The sequence below is a fragment of the Sorex fumeus genome, unplaced genomic scaffold (assembly GCF_029834395.1).
Source record: "Sorex fumeus unplaced genomic scaffold, SorFum_2.1 ptg000037l, whole genome shotgun sequence".
NCBI classification, from domain to species: Eukaryota; Metazoa; Chordata; class Mammalia; order Eulipotyphla; family Soricidae; genus Sorex; species Sorex fumeus.
In genome coordinates, this window is record NW_026606094.1 from 47,364,016 (window position 1) to 47,384,533 (window position 20,518).

Consider the following 20,518-nt stretch of genomic DNA (forward strand, 5'->3'; position numbering starts at 1 on the left):
TTTCCTCCTGAAACGCGAATAATTATAAATAAGCTATAGTAAATGTCAATGCTTAAAAAAAAAATCATTACCTGTTCTTAAGGTTGCTATTTTGGTAATAGTTTATTTGCCATTCTTTTTTCTGGGGAGGTGGAGGGGGGGATTGGGGTGTTGAAGCAAAAACAAAACAAAACAAAACAAAACAAAAAAACAGGAGTTTTTAAAGACTGGTTGTATTCCTGAGTCATCATAGATGACTTTTCTTCTAAAACAACCTGGACCTGGATATGTGAATAAGCACATTTGGCTTAATCTATTCCATCAGCAGCTTCACCAGTTGCAAAACCCAAGCATTAGTGCCTCTTCACTAGTCATCTGTACTTCAATTAATAGCAACATGATATATAAACTGACAACCCTATCTTTACAATACCTGTATCACAGGTATATATCAAAATCAATTGTTCTGCCAGGAAAAATGAGTAAGAAAAACTTGCCTCAAAAATGGTATCTGAGGGGAGGGGTTAAAAAAAAAAAAGGATCTGAGGGGTTGGAGGAATAGTGGAATAGTACAGTGGGTTGAGTATTTGCCTTGCTTGTAACCAACTTGGGTTCTATCCCCAGCATCCCATATAGTTCCGCAAGCACTGCCAGGAATAATTCCTGAGTGCAGAGTCAGGAGTTTCCTCTGAGCATTACTGGGTATGGTCCCAAAACAAAACAAAAAACTAAACAAAACAAAAAAAGGATCTGATACACAACTGTACAAACATGATATTAAAAAAAGCATGCATATGGGAATCACCAAATTAATCAGAATTTAGGGTCATACTTAACTTGTAGAAGAAAGCAATTAATATTGCTCATCATTCCATGATTTTCCCAATGGTGATATTCTCACCAATCCCTTTAACGGCAAGCAACCTCAGCATGTAAGTTATTTTATTCCACTTAAAATCAATATAAGCTCCTGCAAGCATTAGGTGTATTTACAGACGTACATATACATATATACCTTGATAGAAAAATGTTATGGCCCCATTATTGAAGGCTTAAAAACCAAAAGCACATTCAACTGTCTTTCTGAAATTATTCTGTATTTTTCTATTGATATGTAAATAACTTTTACTAAATATGAGCTTTGTATGACAGAAGTTCATACTCTATTTGACTTCCATTCTGATGAATATTATTTTCTTTCTTTTCATTTCAATGCAGACTTATTTTCATGCCAAATAAAAGATCATATTTATATTTTCTTTGAAATCAACCATATGCCACTTATATTTTCTTATCAGGCAACTGTCTGAAAATGGAAGGATCAAACACTAGATCCCAGACCCCTTGGGATTCCAACCCTCTATTCTACCAAAAGTACAGAACACAGTCAAGACTGCATAATACATAACATTACATATGCTTTGGGAGGTGAAGGTAGACCACAGCTGGCAGTCCTCAGAGTTTACTTCTAGCTCTGTGCTCCAGGATCACTCCTAGAGATGCTTGAGAGACCATATGTGGGGCTAGGTATCTAATCCAGGTGTAAGATAAGTGCCCTACACTGCACCCAGGCCGCTATTCTTCTTAAGTATCAGGAATAATCAAAAGCACAGAAATAATAGATAATTTTTTTAAGTCACTGGGATTGGTGGCTTTTGCTAGACATAAAATGAATTGTAGTAAAGGTCCTTGGTCCTGAGCTTCTCTGGTCACTGACACTTATCTGCAATCACAACCTGAGCTTGACTCTGCAAAGGGGAAGGATGGACTGAAAAGGAGACACTGTTTTGTGCAGACCCCTGAGGGTGCAGGTCTCTGTCAAACTCCTGTAAGTTCTAGCTCAATTTAGAATGTAGGTAACTAACTTAGAGAAAAAACAAACAAACAAACCATGAACCATAAAGAACTTCTCAATGTTAGGATGTAAGTTAAGTCCCTTTCTCAGCCTCAAGTTTAGTCTTGTTCTCTGCTGAATATTATCACTATTATCAAGTGTGCGTCTATCAAAATGCCCAGAAAACGGAAACATTTTTTTTTCAAACAATGCTCTGAACTGAATAATCTCAAGCACAAAAAATTAAGGTTAGATTCACCCTTTTACACACATCAATGAAACAATACTTTAATAGCTTCAACCACAGATCTTATATCAAAAATAAACTAAGCAATGGAATTAATTTACTATTCTTTCTAGTGCCAATAGTTTTTTTCTCTTCAAATGTATTATCACTTTTGTGGGTCTTTAAAAGATAATAAAAGACTAGTACTTTAGTTAAAGGCTATGAAAGCTCTGAGACAAAGACTTTCCTACATATCCTACCCCTCTCTCCCCTCCAGTTTGTAGGAAACAGAAAAGGCTTTCTTCAAAGAAGCGAGCAGCTTTGGTTACAAGTGCAAAAGTCAGCCATGTGTACTAATTCTAAGTAATAATGACTAAAGTGAGCTCCCAAGTGACTTAAAAGTCACTGCCAGGCAATGCTTGGGTGAATGAAAACTGGAAATACTCATGTGACACAACCTTTCCAAACCTTTTGTATTCCCAGCTGGACAGGCAAGGCTGTGAAACTCACAATGACTTTCCAAGGTGTGCAGCGAGCTCCAGAGATGGGGAATATTTGCCAAGGTCTACAAAGAGAGATGCTGCTACTACTTAAAATGCACATTGAAAATGGAATCATTCAACCATCTACTCACAGACTAGAAGGACCTGGATTGTTTGCAACCTACCATATTGCTTACATAAACAAATGAACACACATACACACACACACACACACACACACACACACACACACACACACACTTTCCTAAGTGGGGGTGCTGGGGAGGGTGGAGCAAAGGGGGCAAATCAGGAGACTTGAAACACCAAGACCACTGTCTACACCCCTTTGAGATGAAGAACGGCAAACCTCATTTCACAGATATTTTAAGTAGCTATAAAGCCCAAGTGGCTCCAATTTTAAGCCTGTGTTTAGCTCAGGTTTGAAAAAAGGCTATACCTCCTTACAATCACCAGGCACCACTTCTGATGCCAATCTGTGCTTTGTGTTTGAAATGGGCGACCACATAGGAGAAAACAAGACCACCTACGGCAGACAATGCATGCCACAACCCATCTCCCTGGCATCCATACCTGTGCACAGGCAAAAAATGCTTTCATAAAAAGAAAATAAATCTCAAGATTATTGCCAAAATCTTGAGTGGTATCACATAATTAATTTTACATTTTAAATACTTACAGAGATATATAATCATGTCTTTTCAGCAAGTTTAAAACCTCACTTGAAAAAAAAATTACACAAACCCACCTGACCTACTGAAATAATGCCCTGCTAGCTCAGTCCCCTGGCAACAACCTAGATGAACTATTAAATGTGCTTTTTTAAAATGAGAAAACACAGCTACTCAAATGGAAGCAAGTGTGGTTTTAAAATGATGAATACTTATCTGGAAGAGAAATTACTGCAGCTCTAGTATTCTTTTTTAGTTATCATTATTTTGTGTGCTTTTTTATTTTGGTCATTAAAGTCTCCCCTTTTCCCCACCATGAATACTCCTAAACTTACAGAACAAGGGGCTCCTACTGATCTGTCTCTGATATGCGGCCACCTCTGACAGGTTAATGATAAACAGAAAGAGAGTCAGGGAGTAGCCAAATTCTATCCCTCTCTTAAGAATTAGCAGGAATGGGTTTCTTCCAACCTCTGGCTACATTCAAGGAATCACTACTCAGAAAGAACAATAAGCCGTTTCCAAACAAATGCTGAATATTCTCAGGGGTTTGTCCAACTTCTACACCGCTACTTTCAAGAAAAGGTGATTTTGCGAACACCATTTCCTGTACAAAACAAGCTAATTACTTTTTAAAGTGAGCTCCTCTTTCTTACAAAAAACACTGGTTTAGGTGGGAAACAAACCAATATTGTATTGCCCTAGTGATCAAAGTCTATTTAACCATGTTTAACTTTAAATAGTACCAGTCTTGGTAGAAAAGTTTGATTTACTTAAACTTTATTTATATTCACATGAACAAACTGTACATGAGAGAAAACAAGGCACAAAGCTATGCTGAACTGAAGAATAAGATGCAGATCATCTGTCCACAGAAAGACATATCATTCCAAGCGCTTTTGCAATGGAGAGCACATTCAGCCAATATTTCTCTGCATCCTTCTCCCAGAAGCCCTGGGAAGCTTGCTCGCATTTACAAGGTAAAGCAAAGCAGGGGGCTATGGCTTGATGACTTCAAATAACAAATTTTAGTGTCTGACCCAGCAGAAGGTGCCATGAGGAAAGAATGTATAAAAATTAACTTTAAAAAAGGTTAGCAAAGATTTTTTTCAAATGCCAAGCACTTCTGCCACAGATGACTTCTATTGCAGAAACAACCACAAGCAATGACGAATTTAACAGGCAATAAGATCAGAAACATTTACCCTTCCACCTCAGGAATGGTTCGCCTGTCTAGGAAAAGCCGAGGTGCCCTAGCAGACTCTGCCCTTGCACAGGATCTGTGGTTAAACAGAAGTCTTAGTCCACATTTGTTTGCCAGAGTTGTGATATGTATAAGAAATAAGTCCTTTCAACACAGAGATCCACAAAGGTACTTACACAGCCTCCAGCAAGAATTTCTGCTGCAAGTGGAATCGAACCATCTTTGTGCATAAATTTATCCCTCACAAAATCATTCACCTTGAAGAAAAATATTTATAGAAGCTGATGAAAAATATAAAGAAAGTCATTAAACACAGATAAATATCTATGTACATAATGTTTCTGTCTACCAGTGTAATCATTAACTGTATAAATTAATAGATCAAAAAAAAGATGTTTCAGAAGTGTTCTTAACAGCCTGTATGTAGTCTTAAATGGTTACACACTCATACACATATTCCTAAGGTTTCAGAGAAAAAAATACTAAACTACAGATGGATTATAAGCTAAAAATATATTAAGGTTCTGCAATTAGAATGGTATAAGGAACACACTGACAAAAGAGACAAAATAAAGCATACGTTTCATTAACTTAAAAAGTATTTTATCTGGTCTGATTAAAAGTTGCTTCAAGTTTTCTAACAAGATTTAATCTAAAGCGGCATCCAACACTGAGACAAATTTGGCTAAGATCTTTCAGCTTAATATAAATTCAGAACTAAAATTTTTTTCAAGGATTCTCAAAGAATATCAATAGCATTAATTAACCGTGTAAATGTTCACAAAATAATGTATACTGTAAGCCATTTTAAGGATCAATCACGTTCCTTAAGATACACACCAAATAAGATTCATTTTTCCAAGATCACATAACAAGATTGTAAAAGAAGACTTTCAGGGATGACAGCTATACAGCCTGAGCTAAGACTAGAGTTTAATTTACTGGGGCTTCATGACCTTGGTGATATTACCGTAAATTGTATCCATTCCAGAAACAACTTTTGAGTACCTGCTGCCATATGGGAGCGTGACCTTGGAAAAACATTCTGATGGAGTTAGAACTTGAACTTGGACTCACATCCAACCAGGTGGCTTTGGTAAATGCTAGGAGAATATGCCCTGAGCAAGAATTCTATAAATGACACATGCAAATGAAGTAGTACATGCTCTGGAGTCATAAAAATCTGATTCTGAATTCCACTTTCTTCATTCATGAGCTGGGTCAACATGAATAACTTCTTATACCTCATGGGCCTCAGTTTCCTTATTAATGTGGGTGGAACTTTGAAATTAAGATAATTGATAATACAAAGTAATTAACTAATGTGGTAGGCACTGAAGAAAATTTAACTACTGCTACTGCTACTAATACAAGGATGAGAAGGTGATGGTGGCCACAACTAAAAATTGTGTTCAAATATATTATTATCACATTTGGGGGATGCTCAGCATTTAATGGGGGAAATAATGAAAAATTGTGTGGTTGAGTGTCCTAAGTTCAAATAAGTTAGACCTTCCAAAGAAATATAAACCTGCTGTTTTACCTAAGAATACCTGCTAGATTCCTAAGTGTGTACAAACACCCTTAATAAAAGCATCAGCTTAAAACACTTACTGTAAGTTTTATGGCCTTCTCTGGAGCAACTCCCAATAACTGTGGCAGCAAACCTAAAAAACAATGAAATGCATAAGTTTATTAAACAAATCAACATTAACAAAACAAATCCGCAGCTTCAAAACAGGGAGCAACATTTAAAAACAGAGGCAATCATTACTCAATTTTCTGCTATTGTCTCTAGTGGGAATACTTGAAATGGAATGTTTAAGTACTTACTAAGGTCAAAGAGCCACATCAGGCCCTAATGAAGTCCCTCTCACATTCTAGATCCTTTGCACACTGAGCAAACCAACAGCATTAGGGAAATAGGAACTCTCAGTATTTTTCAACAAGTTTGTTCTTTTCCCTCCTGCCTCCTAAATATGTGGAAACACACACACACACACACACACACACACACACACACACACACACACACGTGCACATGCACACGCGTGTATGCACATGCATGTGTATGTGTGAGTGTTTGTATTTCTGATACTATTCTTGCTCCTCTACCCCCAATAACCACAGTTCATCCATTTACGCATTTAGTACCTATGATTCCATAAACACCTTAGAAACAAGGTTTTCACTCTGATTGCTCTTAATGGAAAGAGCAAAAAGCATTTCTGAAGAAGGGACAATACAGAACGAGGAGGATGGGCAATATATTCCAGAATGGAAGCAAATAGAAAAAGGCAAAGAAAGAAGAGTAGAGAAGGAATGAGTCTACTAGGCTAAACTATGAGCAAGAGCATGAGTTTGCCATCTCACAGGAGGCAGCCTCTGAGAGGTACAGATGGGAAGCCAGATGCTACAACCACATCACAGGCCAGGTTCCTGAGCTGGATTTATTCAAAGTTAGATGAGAATTAGAGGGTTTCAATCAGGAAGAGGAGAGGATGTACTAATTAATATTTTAAAAAAGACCAACTCAGCTACTGTTTAGAAAATAAACAGCACATCGTTCTGGCACTCACACATGGTGCATGTGTGCACGCGCATCTGTATCTATTTGTGCGAGAAGAGACTGTGAGAGAATAAAAACTGGGCTTGACTGTGTTTGCTGACACGTTAATACAAACACCTACATAGAGATGTGGAAAGTGATAGTTTAGAGCTGAAAGCGAAGACCTGTTTTCGACACAGTAGGCTGAAAGCACATGAGGAAGATGTGGCTTTTGACAGGAAAAAGTCACTTTTAAGGAAGGTTGTTAGAATAGTACTAGACTTACATATCTGAACTAAAATATCCTAATGTTCATTTGTTCTTTTAAAGAAATGAATTCAAAAGCAAATGCTTCTTGTCCTTTGGATCAGGAGATATCTTTTTCCCTATGTCACACTGCTGTCTTTGAGAAGGGCTTCCTGGGGTTATCTTTCACCAATTTTCAGATTCATAAGCACTTCTGTTAGCAACTTTTTCTGGTTAAGACAGGGCTGCTCAAACCCAGTCCGCCTGAAGAAGACACCACCTTAACTGATGACGTTGTATGTACCAGCCTTTAGATGTGCTTTACTAAGAAGCACACTGCTTCAAGTACAAAGATAATTAAGATAAATACAGTAGAAGAACTGATGCATCTCAGATTAGCTCTGGCCCTCCTTCTGACCTTAGGGCTATTTGCTTGGGTTGCCTATGGACCAATGTATATACTGGCTTGTCCCATCAATTCACCAAAAATCCACCATGCCCTAATGCCAACAAGGCAATGATAATTGTTATTTAACATTTTCATGTTATGCTGATACTTTCACCAACAGAGAACCAAGAATCTTTCTGCATTCACAGCACTGTAAAAAAGGGAAACTAGGTAGACAAAAAGAGTTATTATTTTTGTTTTTCAAAAAAATGCGAGAAAGTCCATTTCACTGTGGAACTACATGATGATGAGAATGCTATTACAAATGGAAATCTTTCTTTAAGAGAAAATAGCATAGTGTTTATTATGTGTTAGGCACCATTTTAAGTGTTTTACAACTCACTTAATTTGTTCAAAATTAATTAGCTGATAAATGGTGATACTGGAATTCAAGCCTAAGCCCTGTTACTCCAGTCATGCTTTTAAGAGCCAGGCAGATAGCTCAAGGGTATGGATAGCAAGCTCTCTGTGTGGGCTACCTCATGGTCAGTCCAAGTACTGTTAGGAGCAGCCCCTAGCACTACTTTGTATTGTTCCAAAGCAAACCAGAAAATACTACTCATCCCTCAACTCTACCGTGCAGTTCATATACAAATATTTCATGTCTACTCATGTCCAGCTTCATCAGTTAACATCCATAATCTACCTGGATCCTGTAAGCATTTGAGTTTAGGAGGCCTTTGCTAGGTAGCCTTATTTTCTGAGCCTACTTCCTTTCAGAGCAACAAATAACTGGACAAGATAATTTTAAAAAATAAATAAATAAAATAAAAAAGGAAATTAAAAATGTAATGGCTATTAAAAAAAAGATAACCACAGCGAAAAGATATGCAGTTGAAGAGTTCATACAACCTGGGTCTCATGGCCTGGTAACAGAAATAAGCAAACCAGATAGGATTCCACACCTCCCCCACTGCACCCCCAACTCCCCAAGTACCAGAATATTCCCAGCCAATGCAGCCAGTTGGCAAAGAGATGTTGCAGTGCACGGAATCAGGGTAGATGGTCAGGTGAAATCATGTACATGCTAATGCCACGAGTAACCAGAAGCCACAGATAATTAAGTGGAGAGGAGGAAATATGGAGAAAAAAATAACAGAAACGCCAATAGTCTAGGTGAACACAAAAGTTCAAGAAAAGTGTAGAAGTGGAAGAGTTACCCTTGACCATCTTCCAGTCCCACATTGGTCAAGATCCATATAAACCTGGAAGCTCTGATGTCCATCTTGTTTCTCATATGAACCCTTTTCAAAAGCAAGTATCGAACCCTTGTTAGCTTATTCAGGCTGTGCTCTTTGAAATCTAAATAAGCCAAAGCAACACAAGAGATAAAATTGAAATAGAACACCTTTACAAATCTTATTATATAGCTGAACCTTGAATAATCTAAATTCAATGGGGTCCACTTTATACAGAATTTCTTTCTGTCATTTCTACATAAATTTATTCAACCAAATAAGGACCATCTATATGGAGGCTTGACTAAGTCATATGCAGATTTTTGCCTGCAGAAGGGTCTAAGCTACAAATTTCTGTACTGTGCAAGGGACTACTCTATTCTTAATCAGAGGATGACAACTCACCTCCTAACTGAAATCACGTATTAGTCTTTTACCTAGGCCTATGAAATCATAATACCTATAATATCAAGAGGTAGGACTTATTATTTCTTTATAGAAGTACAACATTAAGTTCTACTTGTAAACTGCAGAGATAAGCTGTTTAAACTACACCTTAATATTTTCAATTTCCATTATACTCTCTACATTCAGGTCAAGTACCAAAATGCTTAGTTAAATATTAACATGCCAGATGTATTTTTCTCATCATTAAATTGTAGACCAAAACCATGGATGGGTTGAAAGCACTGTGATTTAAATGATGGTCTCTTGTCTCTATAACTACCCCGTGACAGTCTTTTTAAATGACTAATAAAAAACAGCCCACAGAGCCAAATGACTACAGTGGTAGATATAATCACTTCAGTCAGCCGTTTAAGCTATTCAGATTTGTCTTTCACACTATAAATTTAAGTTGAATTTGATGCACTGTGAACATGAAAAAATAAAAGAGAAAGTCTTATATTTAAGAGGAGATAGAAGAAAATAAATATTTGTTTCAAAATATTTACTATAATACCACTGTGTGCATCCTAGAAGGAAATAGGACGAACAAGTCAATCCATGAAGAAATTTGGAGAGAAAGGAAACTGCAAGTGTCATTGTGCATCCAAAAGGGGACAGAGCACCTACAAAGAGAGAGGCAAGTACCAGAATCCTGCAGCAGCAAAGAACTATGGAAATACAGTGGAGGGAAGCCACTAAGTAGCCCAGAGAGAGATAAAAGCATCAAAGAGAAGACACTTGGGGGTCCAAGTGATATTATAGTGGGTAGGGCACTTGCTTTTCATGCAGCTGACCTGGGTTCAGTCCCCAGCACCCCACGTAGTCCCCTGAGCACCACCAGGAGCAATTCCTGAGTGCAGAGCCAGGTGTAACTCCTGATCATCACTGGGTGTGGCCTCAAAACAAAACAAATGAAGAGGAGGAGGAGGAAACACTTGACCTGGGTATTTTACGAAAAGCAGAGGTTCACAGGGAGAAGAAATATAAATATAGTTGAGGACAAGGGTACAGAAAATGTGTATCCAAAGGCACCAAATTCTCAATACTATGACTTGTATAGGAACAAGTCAATTATCACTAGAGGTTGTGGATAGATCACAGACCCTCTAATAGCTTAATACATGTTATTTATTTACCATTTATTTGGAGGCCGTACCCAATTGTGTTTTGGACTTTCTTCTGGCTCTGTTCTGAAGGGACCATACATGGTTCTAGGCACATGCAAGGCAAGAGCCTTATCCCCTGTACTAGCACTCTATCCCCATTACATGTTATTTCTGTCCACTTTCACAAGTGAAGAAACTTGAGGCAGACTTCAAGGAGTCTGCCCAGTGTCCCTTAGCTGTTGGATGGTGGGTTGGGTCCCCAAACAGGCAGCCTGGCTCTAGAGAATGCTTCTCTCCCAGGTCACATTAAGAAGCTTAGGGTAAAATGCGTAGGTATACAAGGTGACTTTTAAAGTTAAGCCCCCAAAGGAAAAAATGTTCTAGAGGCCAGTGAAGGTCAGATAGCAAAGACAGAGATCCAAGGCAAGAAGAGCTTTAGGAGATTAAAGTAATAAAATTAGAGGCCACAAGTTTCACTATATTAAATGAATAACTTCAACTCAGTAAGAATATCAAGTACAAACTTGTTGCTAAGACCTGGCCAGATGCTGACACTCAAGGAGGGGGCTGGATAAGTACCATTCTCATCACTACCATGGTTAAACGGGGAATGAAGGGTGGCTGTGGATTACAGACTGCACAGCACCACAGATGTGGGCCTTGACACCATTAGTCTCCTGGGTAAATGCCCTTTGGGAACAGATGGGAACTTTGATCACTGTCCGGCTACATTGATCTTTAAGGGAGGAGGATAACATGGTTCAGTAATGTCTAAAACAGCCACTCCAGTTAAGGCACTTCAACATGATCACGTTGAAGTTTAAAGTACATTTATGTTTTACATCTGGGTAACTCAGCAGAAAAATTAGGCTTCTAATATAAGATGTTTCTGTTGGATTCTGGAAATTCATTTTAACCATTAAAAACAGAATGGATGTGTGTGTTGCTTCTAACTTGTCAAAACAGCAGTCTGTTTTCCAACGGCCTCAAATGAAATTTATTAGTGTGGTTAGTTTTCTAATCTTCTCTTTTTAGTTCAGCTCCATCAGCACATATGGCAATGCTTCCTTGGCAAACTTTCCCAGAAGGCTGCTAATGTGAGAAAAGATTTACAAGGCACAATATTAATGTAGTATTTTGTCTTCAAATTTCATGGGATTGAGATATAAATCACACTATCCCCTCTGATTTCAGTCCCACGTGCAACTCAATGAGATCCAAGCTAGAGGTGTAAGGAAGAATGAAGTTTTCAACAAGGACTCCAGCTTAAGCTTCCTTTGGTACCCCAGAAGGAGGCTGTGGGGGCAGACTGCTGGTTTTCACTTAACAAACCTTCAAAAAATAATTTTAAGATCTCTGAGTTCAAAGAAACTATGGAGGTCAAACCAATTGTACAGTGGGTAAGATGCTTGCCTTGCATGACCTGGGTTCAATCTTCAGCACCCCTTATTGTTCCCCAAGCTCTCCAGAAATGATTCCTGAGTGGAGTGCCAGAAGTAAGCCTTAAACTCCACTGGGTGTCCCACCAACCCCCTGCTCCACCCCCCCCCCAAAAAAAAGAAAAAAAAATATATAAACTACAAAGAAACTCAAACAATGCTGTCCTAATTAAATTTACTTATTTCCAGTCACATGGCAGAAAAAAAGGAATGGCTTGGATCGTCGAGTCCGGATGGAGAAAGGCTGGGTTGAATTCCTGGGTTGTCACCTCTTTCATGTTAAGTGACGATAGAGACACTATTACCTTTTGGCTTCTAGGTTCCTCATCAGCAGAGGAGGTACTAGATTGCATACTGTTAACTATGACTCAATGGCTTATGACAATATTACATGAGTAAATAAAGACAAGGATACCATTCACAGCTCTGTTATGCATTAAAAATGTAATAAGGGCTAGAGAGACAGTACAGTGAGTAGGACATTTGTCTTGTATGGGGCTGACATGGTTTTATTCCCTAGCATCCCATACTGTACCCTGAGCACCACCAGGAGTAATTCCTGAGTGCAAAACCAGGAGTAATTCCTAAGCAACACTGAATGTGATGCTCTGGGACACCACCCTCCCAAAAAAAGTAATGATTTTTAAATTTTCTTATAAATAAAAATGCTCAGGGATCATTCCTAGTGGACTCAGAAGAACATGTAGGATGCTGTGGTTTAAGCCTGGGTCAACCACATGCAAGTCAAGTATCTTATCTGCTTAAAAGTTATGCTTTTTTTTTTCCATTTTGGGTCATACCCAGTCATGCATAGGGCTTACTCCTGGCTCATGCACTCAGGAATTACTCCTGGCGGGGCTCAGGGGACCATATGGGATGGTGGGAATTGAACCCGGGTCAGCCATGTGCAAGGCAAATGCCCTACCTGCTGTGCTATCACTCTAGCCCCAGGTTATGTTTTTTTTTTGGGGGGGGGAATCTATATGTTCAAGGTAATATCCTCAATTTTCTTCTGGCTTCGAAGAAAATATCAAACCTGAATAAACTTCACAGTACAGAATTAAATGAGGACAATGATGGGGTTGGAGTGATAGCACAGTGGATAGGGCGTTTGCCTTGCACACGGCCAACCCAGGTTCGATTCCCAGCATACTATATGGTTCCCTGTGCACCACCAGGAGTAATTCCTGAGTGCATGAGCCAGGACTAACCACTCTGCATCGCCAAGTGTGACCCAAAAAGCAAACAAACAAACAAATAAACAAGAGAACCAAAAAAAAAAAAATTGAGGACAATGATTATCATTCTTATTGCATTATGTTCCTTCTTTGAAGAGCTGTATCCCCCAAATGAAAATACATCCTGTCTGTAACAACTAGAGGCTCTGTTTACTTTTGGAAAAGCTAAGAACTAGCTCATATAGAGTAACACATCTTTAGCTATGTTTCAAAACCAAATTGTTTTAGTTGGGAGTTTAAATGATTCTCAGCCTCTGATGTTTACAATGTATAATCTACAGAGTGACAAGCATCAGGTGATCATGAGCCAGGAATCTGGGGCAGAGTGCTGCCTCCGAGTCCTGATTCTACTTATTAGATATGTCATTATGGGCAAGTTACACAAGCTCTTTGCACTTACTTTTATATCTGTAAAACAAGGACAAACATGGTACCAGCTCCATGGAACTGAGAAACAAGTCAATACACACAGAGACTAAGCATACCCCAAAACCCTATAAAATTAGTGTTTGTGGCTGCTTATTTTGATTTTCATCAACATCCTCATTCCCCATAGAATCTGGACTCTAGAAAACCTAAGCAGCTGCACAGTCACAAGAGACTATGCAGTACTATTAAGAGTTGAACCCAGGTCCACCCTGTTCTGAAAGAGGGGTTCAGAGCCTCCGTGCTCAGCTTTCCCCGTTTGCACCAGTGAATGGATTACTCCAATTTCTTTCTTTGCTCTAAAAACCCATTCTTTTAGTTCACACTTCTTTGCCAGTCAGGGAAAAATGAGTGGAAAGACCAGTTCCCTGTATTGACTGGTCTTTTCAGTAAAGAACGGGAAGCGGCAATGCCGAAGACATCACCCAGGGTCTCCCCAAGCCTCTAGGTCCTGAATATTACTCTGTAAAATACTGAAGGCATTAACGGTCAGTGTTAAAATGCAAGTGGTGACATGAAGAAATGAGTTAGGGAGGACAAGGCTCAGGAAAAGGAGTTGGTCAGGAGGCAGGTTGATGGTCTATGGACAAAGAATATGGCAGGTGGCTAAAGGATCATGCTGGATAAGACAAGCAGGGCATAGATACTGAGGGTCCATAACAAGGATGAATCAAAGCAGAATCTTTGTCTCGGGCTTGACAAGCCCATTCAAGTAGTTGCCAGCCCTGAGAAGCTCCCTTATTTATACCATATCCAATGGGTTGGTGCGAGTGGGAAGGCCTATAAGACAAAAACAAATTCTCTACAGGGAACATGGCAGAGGGAATTAATATATGATATCCCTAATTCCTAGAGCTAAAGCCACATACAGAGCTTTCCTCTGTTATCTAGTTTTAGCCCAGATGTAAATGTTCCTGTGTAAAATTCTTACCCTCCGGGCCACTAGCTAGCTACAGGGGCCCAGATGCTTTCAATGTCAGATTAACCTTCATTCTAGAGCTATCAGCACTTAGCACACCCTGCCTCGCAGCTATTATTTCTGCCTTTATTTCAATGGCCTTCACTCCACAGTAGTGGGAGCTTTCTTTCCTCCCTCCTTCTCCCATTTGTTTGTCTGCTTTAGACTCATTGCCCCTAGGCATGAAAGTATCCCCCCTCCCCCCCAAATACACTACACTATCTGCTTTCATAGCTTCCTTGCATTGGAGTTTCTCCATTACAAGAAACAGAGGAGGTGGGGAAATTACGGGGAGGGGGAGAAGAAATTAGGATTTACATACTCATTTATCAGGGTTAAATGTTCTACTCAAAATGTTAAGAGTCAGGGCCAGAGCAATAGTACAGTGGGTAGGACACTTGCCTTGCATGTGACTGGGTTCAATCACCAGCACTCCATATGGTTCCCTGAGTCAGGTAGGAGTGACCCCTGAGTGCAGAGTCAGGAGTAATAAACCCTAAGAACCACCAGATATGGTCCCCAATAAGACAAACAAAAAATGTTAAGAGCTACCTATTATGTTAGCTATAGCTCAGGATGCCTTAGTGAAGCTATCAAAACTACAATAAGTGATAGTGCTTATGATATAGAAAAATATTAGTTCCTTTGATTCCTCTGGAGGTGTGTGTGTGGGTGGGCTCTCTAGAAGTGAAACTCATTAGGGGAAAAGATTATATCCTCTTATTCTGTTTTTTTTTTACGCAGCTTTCAGGTCCAGGTTAACTTTTGTCAAATCTAAATTATTTCTTTGCAGCCAAGCTTTAAGCTATTTCTCTTATTTCACTGTCATCAGCAGCAGTAGCTTGCTATAAATTTTTCATTGAGCCTTGGAACTAATTTGTTCATTAATTTCCTTTTCTCCAGGCTACATCTAATTCCCCCTTTCTCTCCTTTTCCTGATAACCTAGGCTCATCATTGCTCTCTGGCCTTCTTCAGTCTCTAACAATATTTCCACACATCACTGTTCAACTCTGTTGCCTCAGTCTATTAACCCAAGAACCTGTGTTCAGTGCTCATTACTCTAGATTTCTAGAGACTTGATGGTTCAGCCTATGAAATGTCAAGTCTTTTGTTCAATTTTAGGAAGTATCTGCTTTCTGATCTTTTCACAGCTTAGTACTACAAATGAATATGCGTAAGAACTGGTCATGAAAATAAGATCTAGGCAATCCATTTTGTACTCCTTAAAAGCCTTGGTCAGCATGGATGGACGGAAATACATGACTCAGTAGAGTTCACTAATTCACTGTGTTTTTCCAATCTTTATGTGTAACCACAATAACAAAAACCCCAACAGCTACAGAGTATCTGGCTTGTAGATTTGATGGTATAATTTTAAAATTTATTCATATCCACAAAAAATATGTGACCCTTCTATAATCAAAGACGATTATAGAACCAGTGGCTATAAGAAAACACCTAGCTTAAACTAGCTACCTGAAAAACCTTCCTAGAACACACTGAAAAACTTACCACTAACTTCCTGAAATATCACCACTCTATCCTCTAGATGTCACCTTGAGAACATTCCAGGATGGAAGAGGACTGCTTTTACACCACAGACAACCTAAAACAGACACATTTGAAACTTTGCAAGTCTGCATCAATGGGCTGATTAAAAGACAAAAAAAGGGGGAGAGAAATTTAACTCAGTGATGGAATATATGTCTAGCATGTATGAGGTTCTTGTTTGAGTTCTAGCATTAAGGAAACAAAACTCAAAAATTAAAAGATGTTCCAATTTAGGTTGAATTAAAAAAAATTATAGGATTTTTCTTTTTAGGTTTTCTTTAATGCTTCTCCCACAAAAAAACAAACAAACAAAAAAAATCTTCCCGAAAGAATTTTTTTTGTGGTTCCTGCTTCCTCTGGAATACATCCTTCTCTCCCAGGTCCTCCTGATAACAGCTTCCAATTTCTAAGATAGCTCATCTCATTCCTTGACGTATCTGAAGGAGGCAAGTATAGCAAAGTTTGAAGGCAGAAATTAGTTATTCCTGGAACGTTAAGAGCAGTTAATTATGGATGATTACCCAATCAATTGTTTCTCTTTAATATGCCAAGTGTATAGCAGGCCAATAACTGACTCATTTGGTCATGAAGTTCATTCAAACCAAATGAGCTGTCAGGTAATTCATTAAGGATTTTAAACACCTGAGTGCATAAAATCAATCTGTAGACTGGGGAGGAAATAAAGGAAGACTTTTACAAGGGAAATCTGGATTACCATAGGTGTTATTTCTTTTAAATAAAAGACTTGGTTTAGGAGTCCAATTTTCAAAGAATGTCAGGGAAAAAAAATAACCTAAAAAAATCTAATCATTTTCTTATAAAGAATCATCTATATTACAGAGAAGACCTGCATAAAGAGTTATACAGGATATTTAAAGGATTTTTAAGAATCTTGCCAAAACTTACCCCTGTAAATGCAAGAAAGTTACAAAGAAATAGAAACGTAGAGAGTAAGAACTAACCAACCAATTCACAAAACTAAAATTACTCAAGGCTCTCTAAGGAACGGGAATCGATATCTACTGAAGACAATCACTAACAATCCTCATAGTTCTATCATCAGTCTCTTGGACTACAGGGCAGTGATTCAAACGCATTCCCTAATTACTAATGGATCACTTCCAGAACTGAGGGCAGAAACTGGTAACTGCTAGAAAAGACAAGAAATGGCAGAGTGCTGAAAGACTTCTTGAAAATAATCTTCTAGGGCCCAGGGAATGCTCAGTGGCAAAAATGCTGCCTTTAAAGCCTGAGGCACTGAGTTGAATCCCTAAGATCACCCACATGTCACTTGTCATCCTTTGTTCACTGATTTGCTCGAGCCGGTGCCAGTAACGTCTCCATTTGTCCCTGTTGCATGCTAGCATAGCTGAATGGCGTATTGGGGGCTCTTTCAGGGTCAGGAAATGAGGCCTATTATTGTTACTGTTTTGGACATATAGAATACGCCATGGGTAGCTTGCCAGGCTCACCCACATAAGCCCAAAGCATATAGTCCCAGTGGTTCTGGTGTTTGGAACAGTGTGAGATCTTTACACATCCAAGCCAAGTATGTGTGAGAACCACATCAAAATAGTGTGTGATCCTGACATGCACCACAAATGTGTGTGCAAGGGCCAGGGTGATAGTACAGTGATGGGTAAGACATTCGCCTTGTCACTGGCTAACCTGGTTTTGATTCCCAGCACCCCGTATGAACCCCCGAGCCCGACAGGAATGACCTCTGAGCACAAAGCCAGGAGTCAGTCCTGAACACTGCCGGCTGTGACCCCCAAGCAAACCAACCAATAGAAAACACAAAAAAGGCTGCGTCCAAACCCTGTCACTGCAATGAGATGGAAGAGGGAAAGAGTCCTCATTCAAACAGTTCTACAAAGAAAATGCTTCTAAATACAAAACTTGCTTTTTTCCCCCAAAAAAATAGATTTGTATCCCTACTGTAAGGAAAAAGAATGAGAGGGCGAGAGAGAGAGAGAGAGAGAGAGAGAGAGAGAGAGAGAGAGAGATACACATTAACCTTATTATAAGGAGAGATGTGGCAAACATCTTCTTTCAGAATCAACTGCCAGCTTTTCTCCAAAATATACACAAATGAAACTAAGATAAATTTAAATTAGGGGCGAGACATTTCTTATGCAGCATTTCCAAATTATACTATTCAGGACATTTTAGCAATTATGTACGTCTTGATGAAGAAAAATTACATGTCAAGCAAATCCCATTAGAGGGAAAAATATGCTCAATATTTCGAATCATGTTTATAAACTAGAGCTGTACTCTGACACCTTCTCCAATACTGCTAGGTGAAGCATTATCAGTAGCAAATCTAAATTTTCAAAACTAAAATATAGTACTTTTCCTGGAATAAATTTTTTAAAATAAAATTCTGTTTAACATGCAATTTATACTCAAAAATTATACTTGATTATTATATATCCTTGTACACATTAAGTTCAAATGCTGATTCTCAGAAATATTTCAGGGAATTAGGCCTGGACTAAACAGAAGGGGATTGTCACTTAGGAGGCAGGATAACAAATCATCCTATTTTACCCCAATGCCCAAGATACTCTTTGCCCTCAAGACCTAAACTGAAGAAAGAACTAGTTTTATAGTAAACCTTTCCTTTTAAAATTATCTACTAGAAAAGATAAGACATCAAGGAGAATGTAGATGACTTCCAGAATTAATTTTCTTTGTGTGTGGGGGGTGGGGGGGGGCGTTACACTTGCAATGCTCAGGGGCTACTCCTGGCTCTGCAGGAATTACTTTTGGCGGTGCTCAGGGGACCATATGGGAGGCCGAAGATAGAACCCAGGTAGGCCGCATGCAAGGCGAATCAGTCTCTACCTCTAATTCTTCTCTGAGGAGTTAAACCAGTCAGGCTCATCTCATAGATTGAAACACCAAGAGGTCTATGGGGATGGATGGCGCAGATTAACTCGGCACTCAGTAACTCAGGTATACTGTAAGCTGTTCCATCAATAGGGATTTAATTAAGGTAAAGGTAAAGGCCCTCCCGTTGATCGTCGATTTGCTCGAGCGGGCCCAGTAACGTCTCCATTGGAGACTTTGTTGTTACTGTGTCTGGCATATCGAATACTCTCGGTAGCTTGCCGGGCTCTCCAAGAGGGGCGGAGGAATCGAACTCGGGTCGGCCATGTTGGCCGCTTGTAAGGCGAACGCCCTACTCGCTGTGCTATCGCTCCACCCAGGGATTTAATTAATTAATTTCCTTTCTTCTTGTTCTCTTGATTTTCTCAATGGAGTTTCAAAGAAAAGTTGAAGAAGGAAATCCAGAGTCAATAAAAAAAATCAGGTGTGGTCAATGACAAAAGAGAAGGGACTCACTCAGCAGTAAAAACCAGTCAGGGTTCACATGTTCACAGAGATATTAACAGGACAAAATGTCTTTCTTTCTCCAAACCCGAAAGCACTCTTAATCCAACACCAAGGAAGGCTTTCCTAAAAGCCTTATGTGAAGCAATGCCAAGAACCAAACATCTATTCAACAGAAACGCAAAACTCTGCCTGCAAGGATAAACCATAGGAACAGGTGAGGTGGTCACCTTTACCTGAATCAATGCAAAGCAAGAACTGTGACATTAACCTTGTTCTACTTGGGAGACATTTCATTTATGAGGGTTGTTGTCACCAGAAGGGAAACGTATTTCAAACGGAGGGCAGTGACCCTGTAAGGGTCATCATCAATCACCTGAGGTCAAAGAGCTCCTTTTGTACAAAGAGGCAGGGGGTGAGGGAGAGAGGACTGGGAAGAGATCAAAAGGCCTTTGATGGGGGTTTTCTATATCTACACAATAGAACCAGCAAAATGGAACTTTTCTGGAGTTTGAAACTTCCTGGTTTCTAAGGTGAAAGATTCCAAGTGGGATGTTTGTTGTTTTCTCGCTTTTTATGTATGTTGGGTGCTCAGGCTGAAGACTGGAGTCAGCAGATGGCACAAGAGGCCTAGAAGCACAGGTTAAACATGGCTGCCAGTTTCAAGTTTCAAGCAGAATACTATATTTTATTTTCTTCTGGAAACAGTACCAGTAGGGAAGAAGAGGAAAGACCTTACCAGCTTTGTAGTTGCCCAATGGCAAAATAATTCAGCACTGTACTCTGGTTACTGTATTTTAGCACTGGCTAAGTTTCTCTCTTTTCTTTGCAGAAGTCAATGGGGGGTGGGAATTCTTTCTATGCCAAAGCCAGTGAAGAAGCATTCGGGTGTGTTTGTGTGTGTGTGTGTGTGTGTGTGTGTGTGTGTGTGTGTGTGTGTAGGGGGAGTCTCTTTTCTATCAATGATGACAGACTCTCTGTGACTGTTTATGTTGACTGATGAACCTTCGATGATTAAGGGAGCAGCTCAGTACCAACCAAGTACTATGGACAACTGAACACAGTCGTGAGGAAGGGAAGGGACTCTGAAAGAGACTCAGAAAGAGATAGTAATGGAGTGCTCCACTGAAATCTCAGTTACTCAGCGGACAGATTTTTTTTATTTCCTGTAGTATATTC

General features: G+C 39.3%; 1 protein-coding gene across 2 annotated transcripts in view; it reads right to left on the reverse strand.

Annotated features, from left to right (window-relative positions):
• Nucleotides 1-20,518, reverse strand: part of SLC25A13 (solute carrier family 25 member 13) — a 196,309-nt gene that overhangs the window by 44,950 nt on the left and 130,841 nt on the right. For both annotated transcript variants that reach the window (XM_056118359.1, XM_056118358.1), the window contains exons 12-13: nucleotides 6,029-6,081; nucleotides 4,591-4,671 (exon numbers count right to left, since the gene is read on the reverse strand). In XM_056118359.1, the coding sequence (XP_055974334.1) occupies nucleotides 4,591-4,671; nucleotides 6,029-6,081 (134 nt within the window). The remainder of the gene's footprint in view (nucleotides 1-4,590; nucleotides 4,672-6,028; nucleotides 6,082-20,518) is intronic.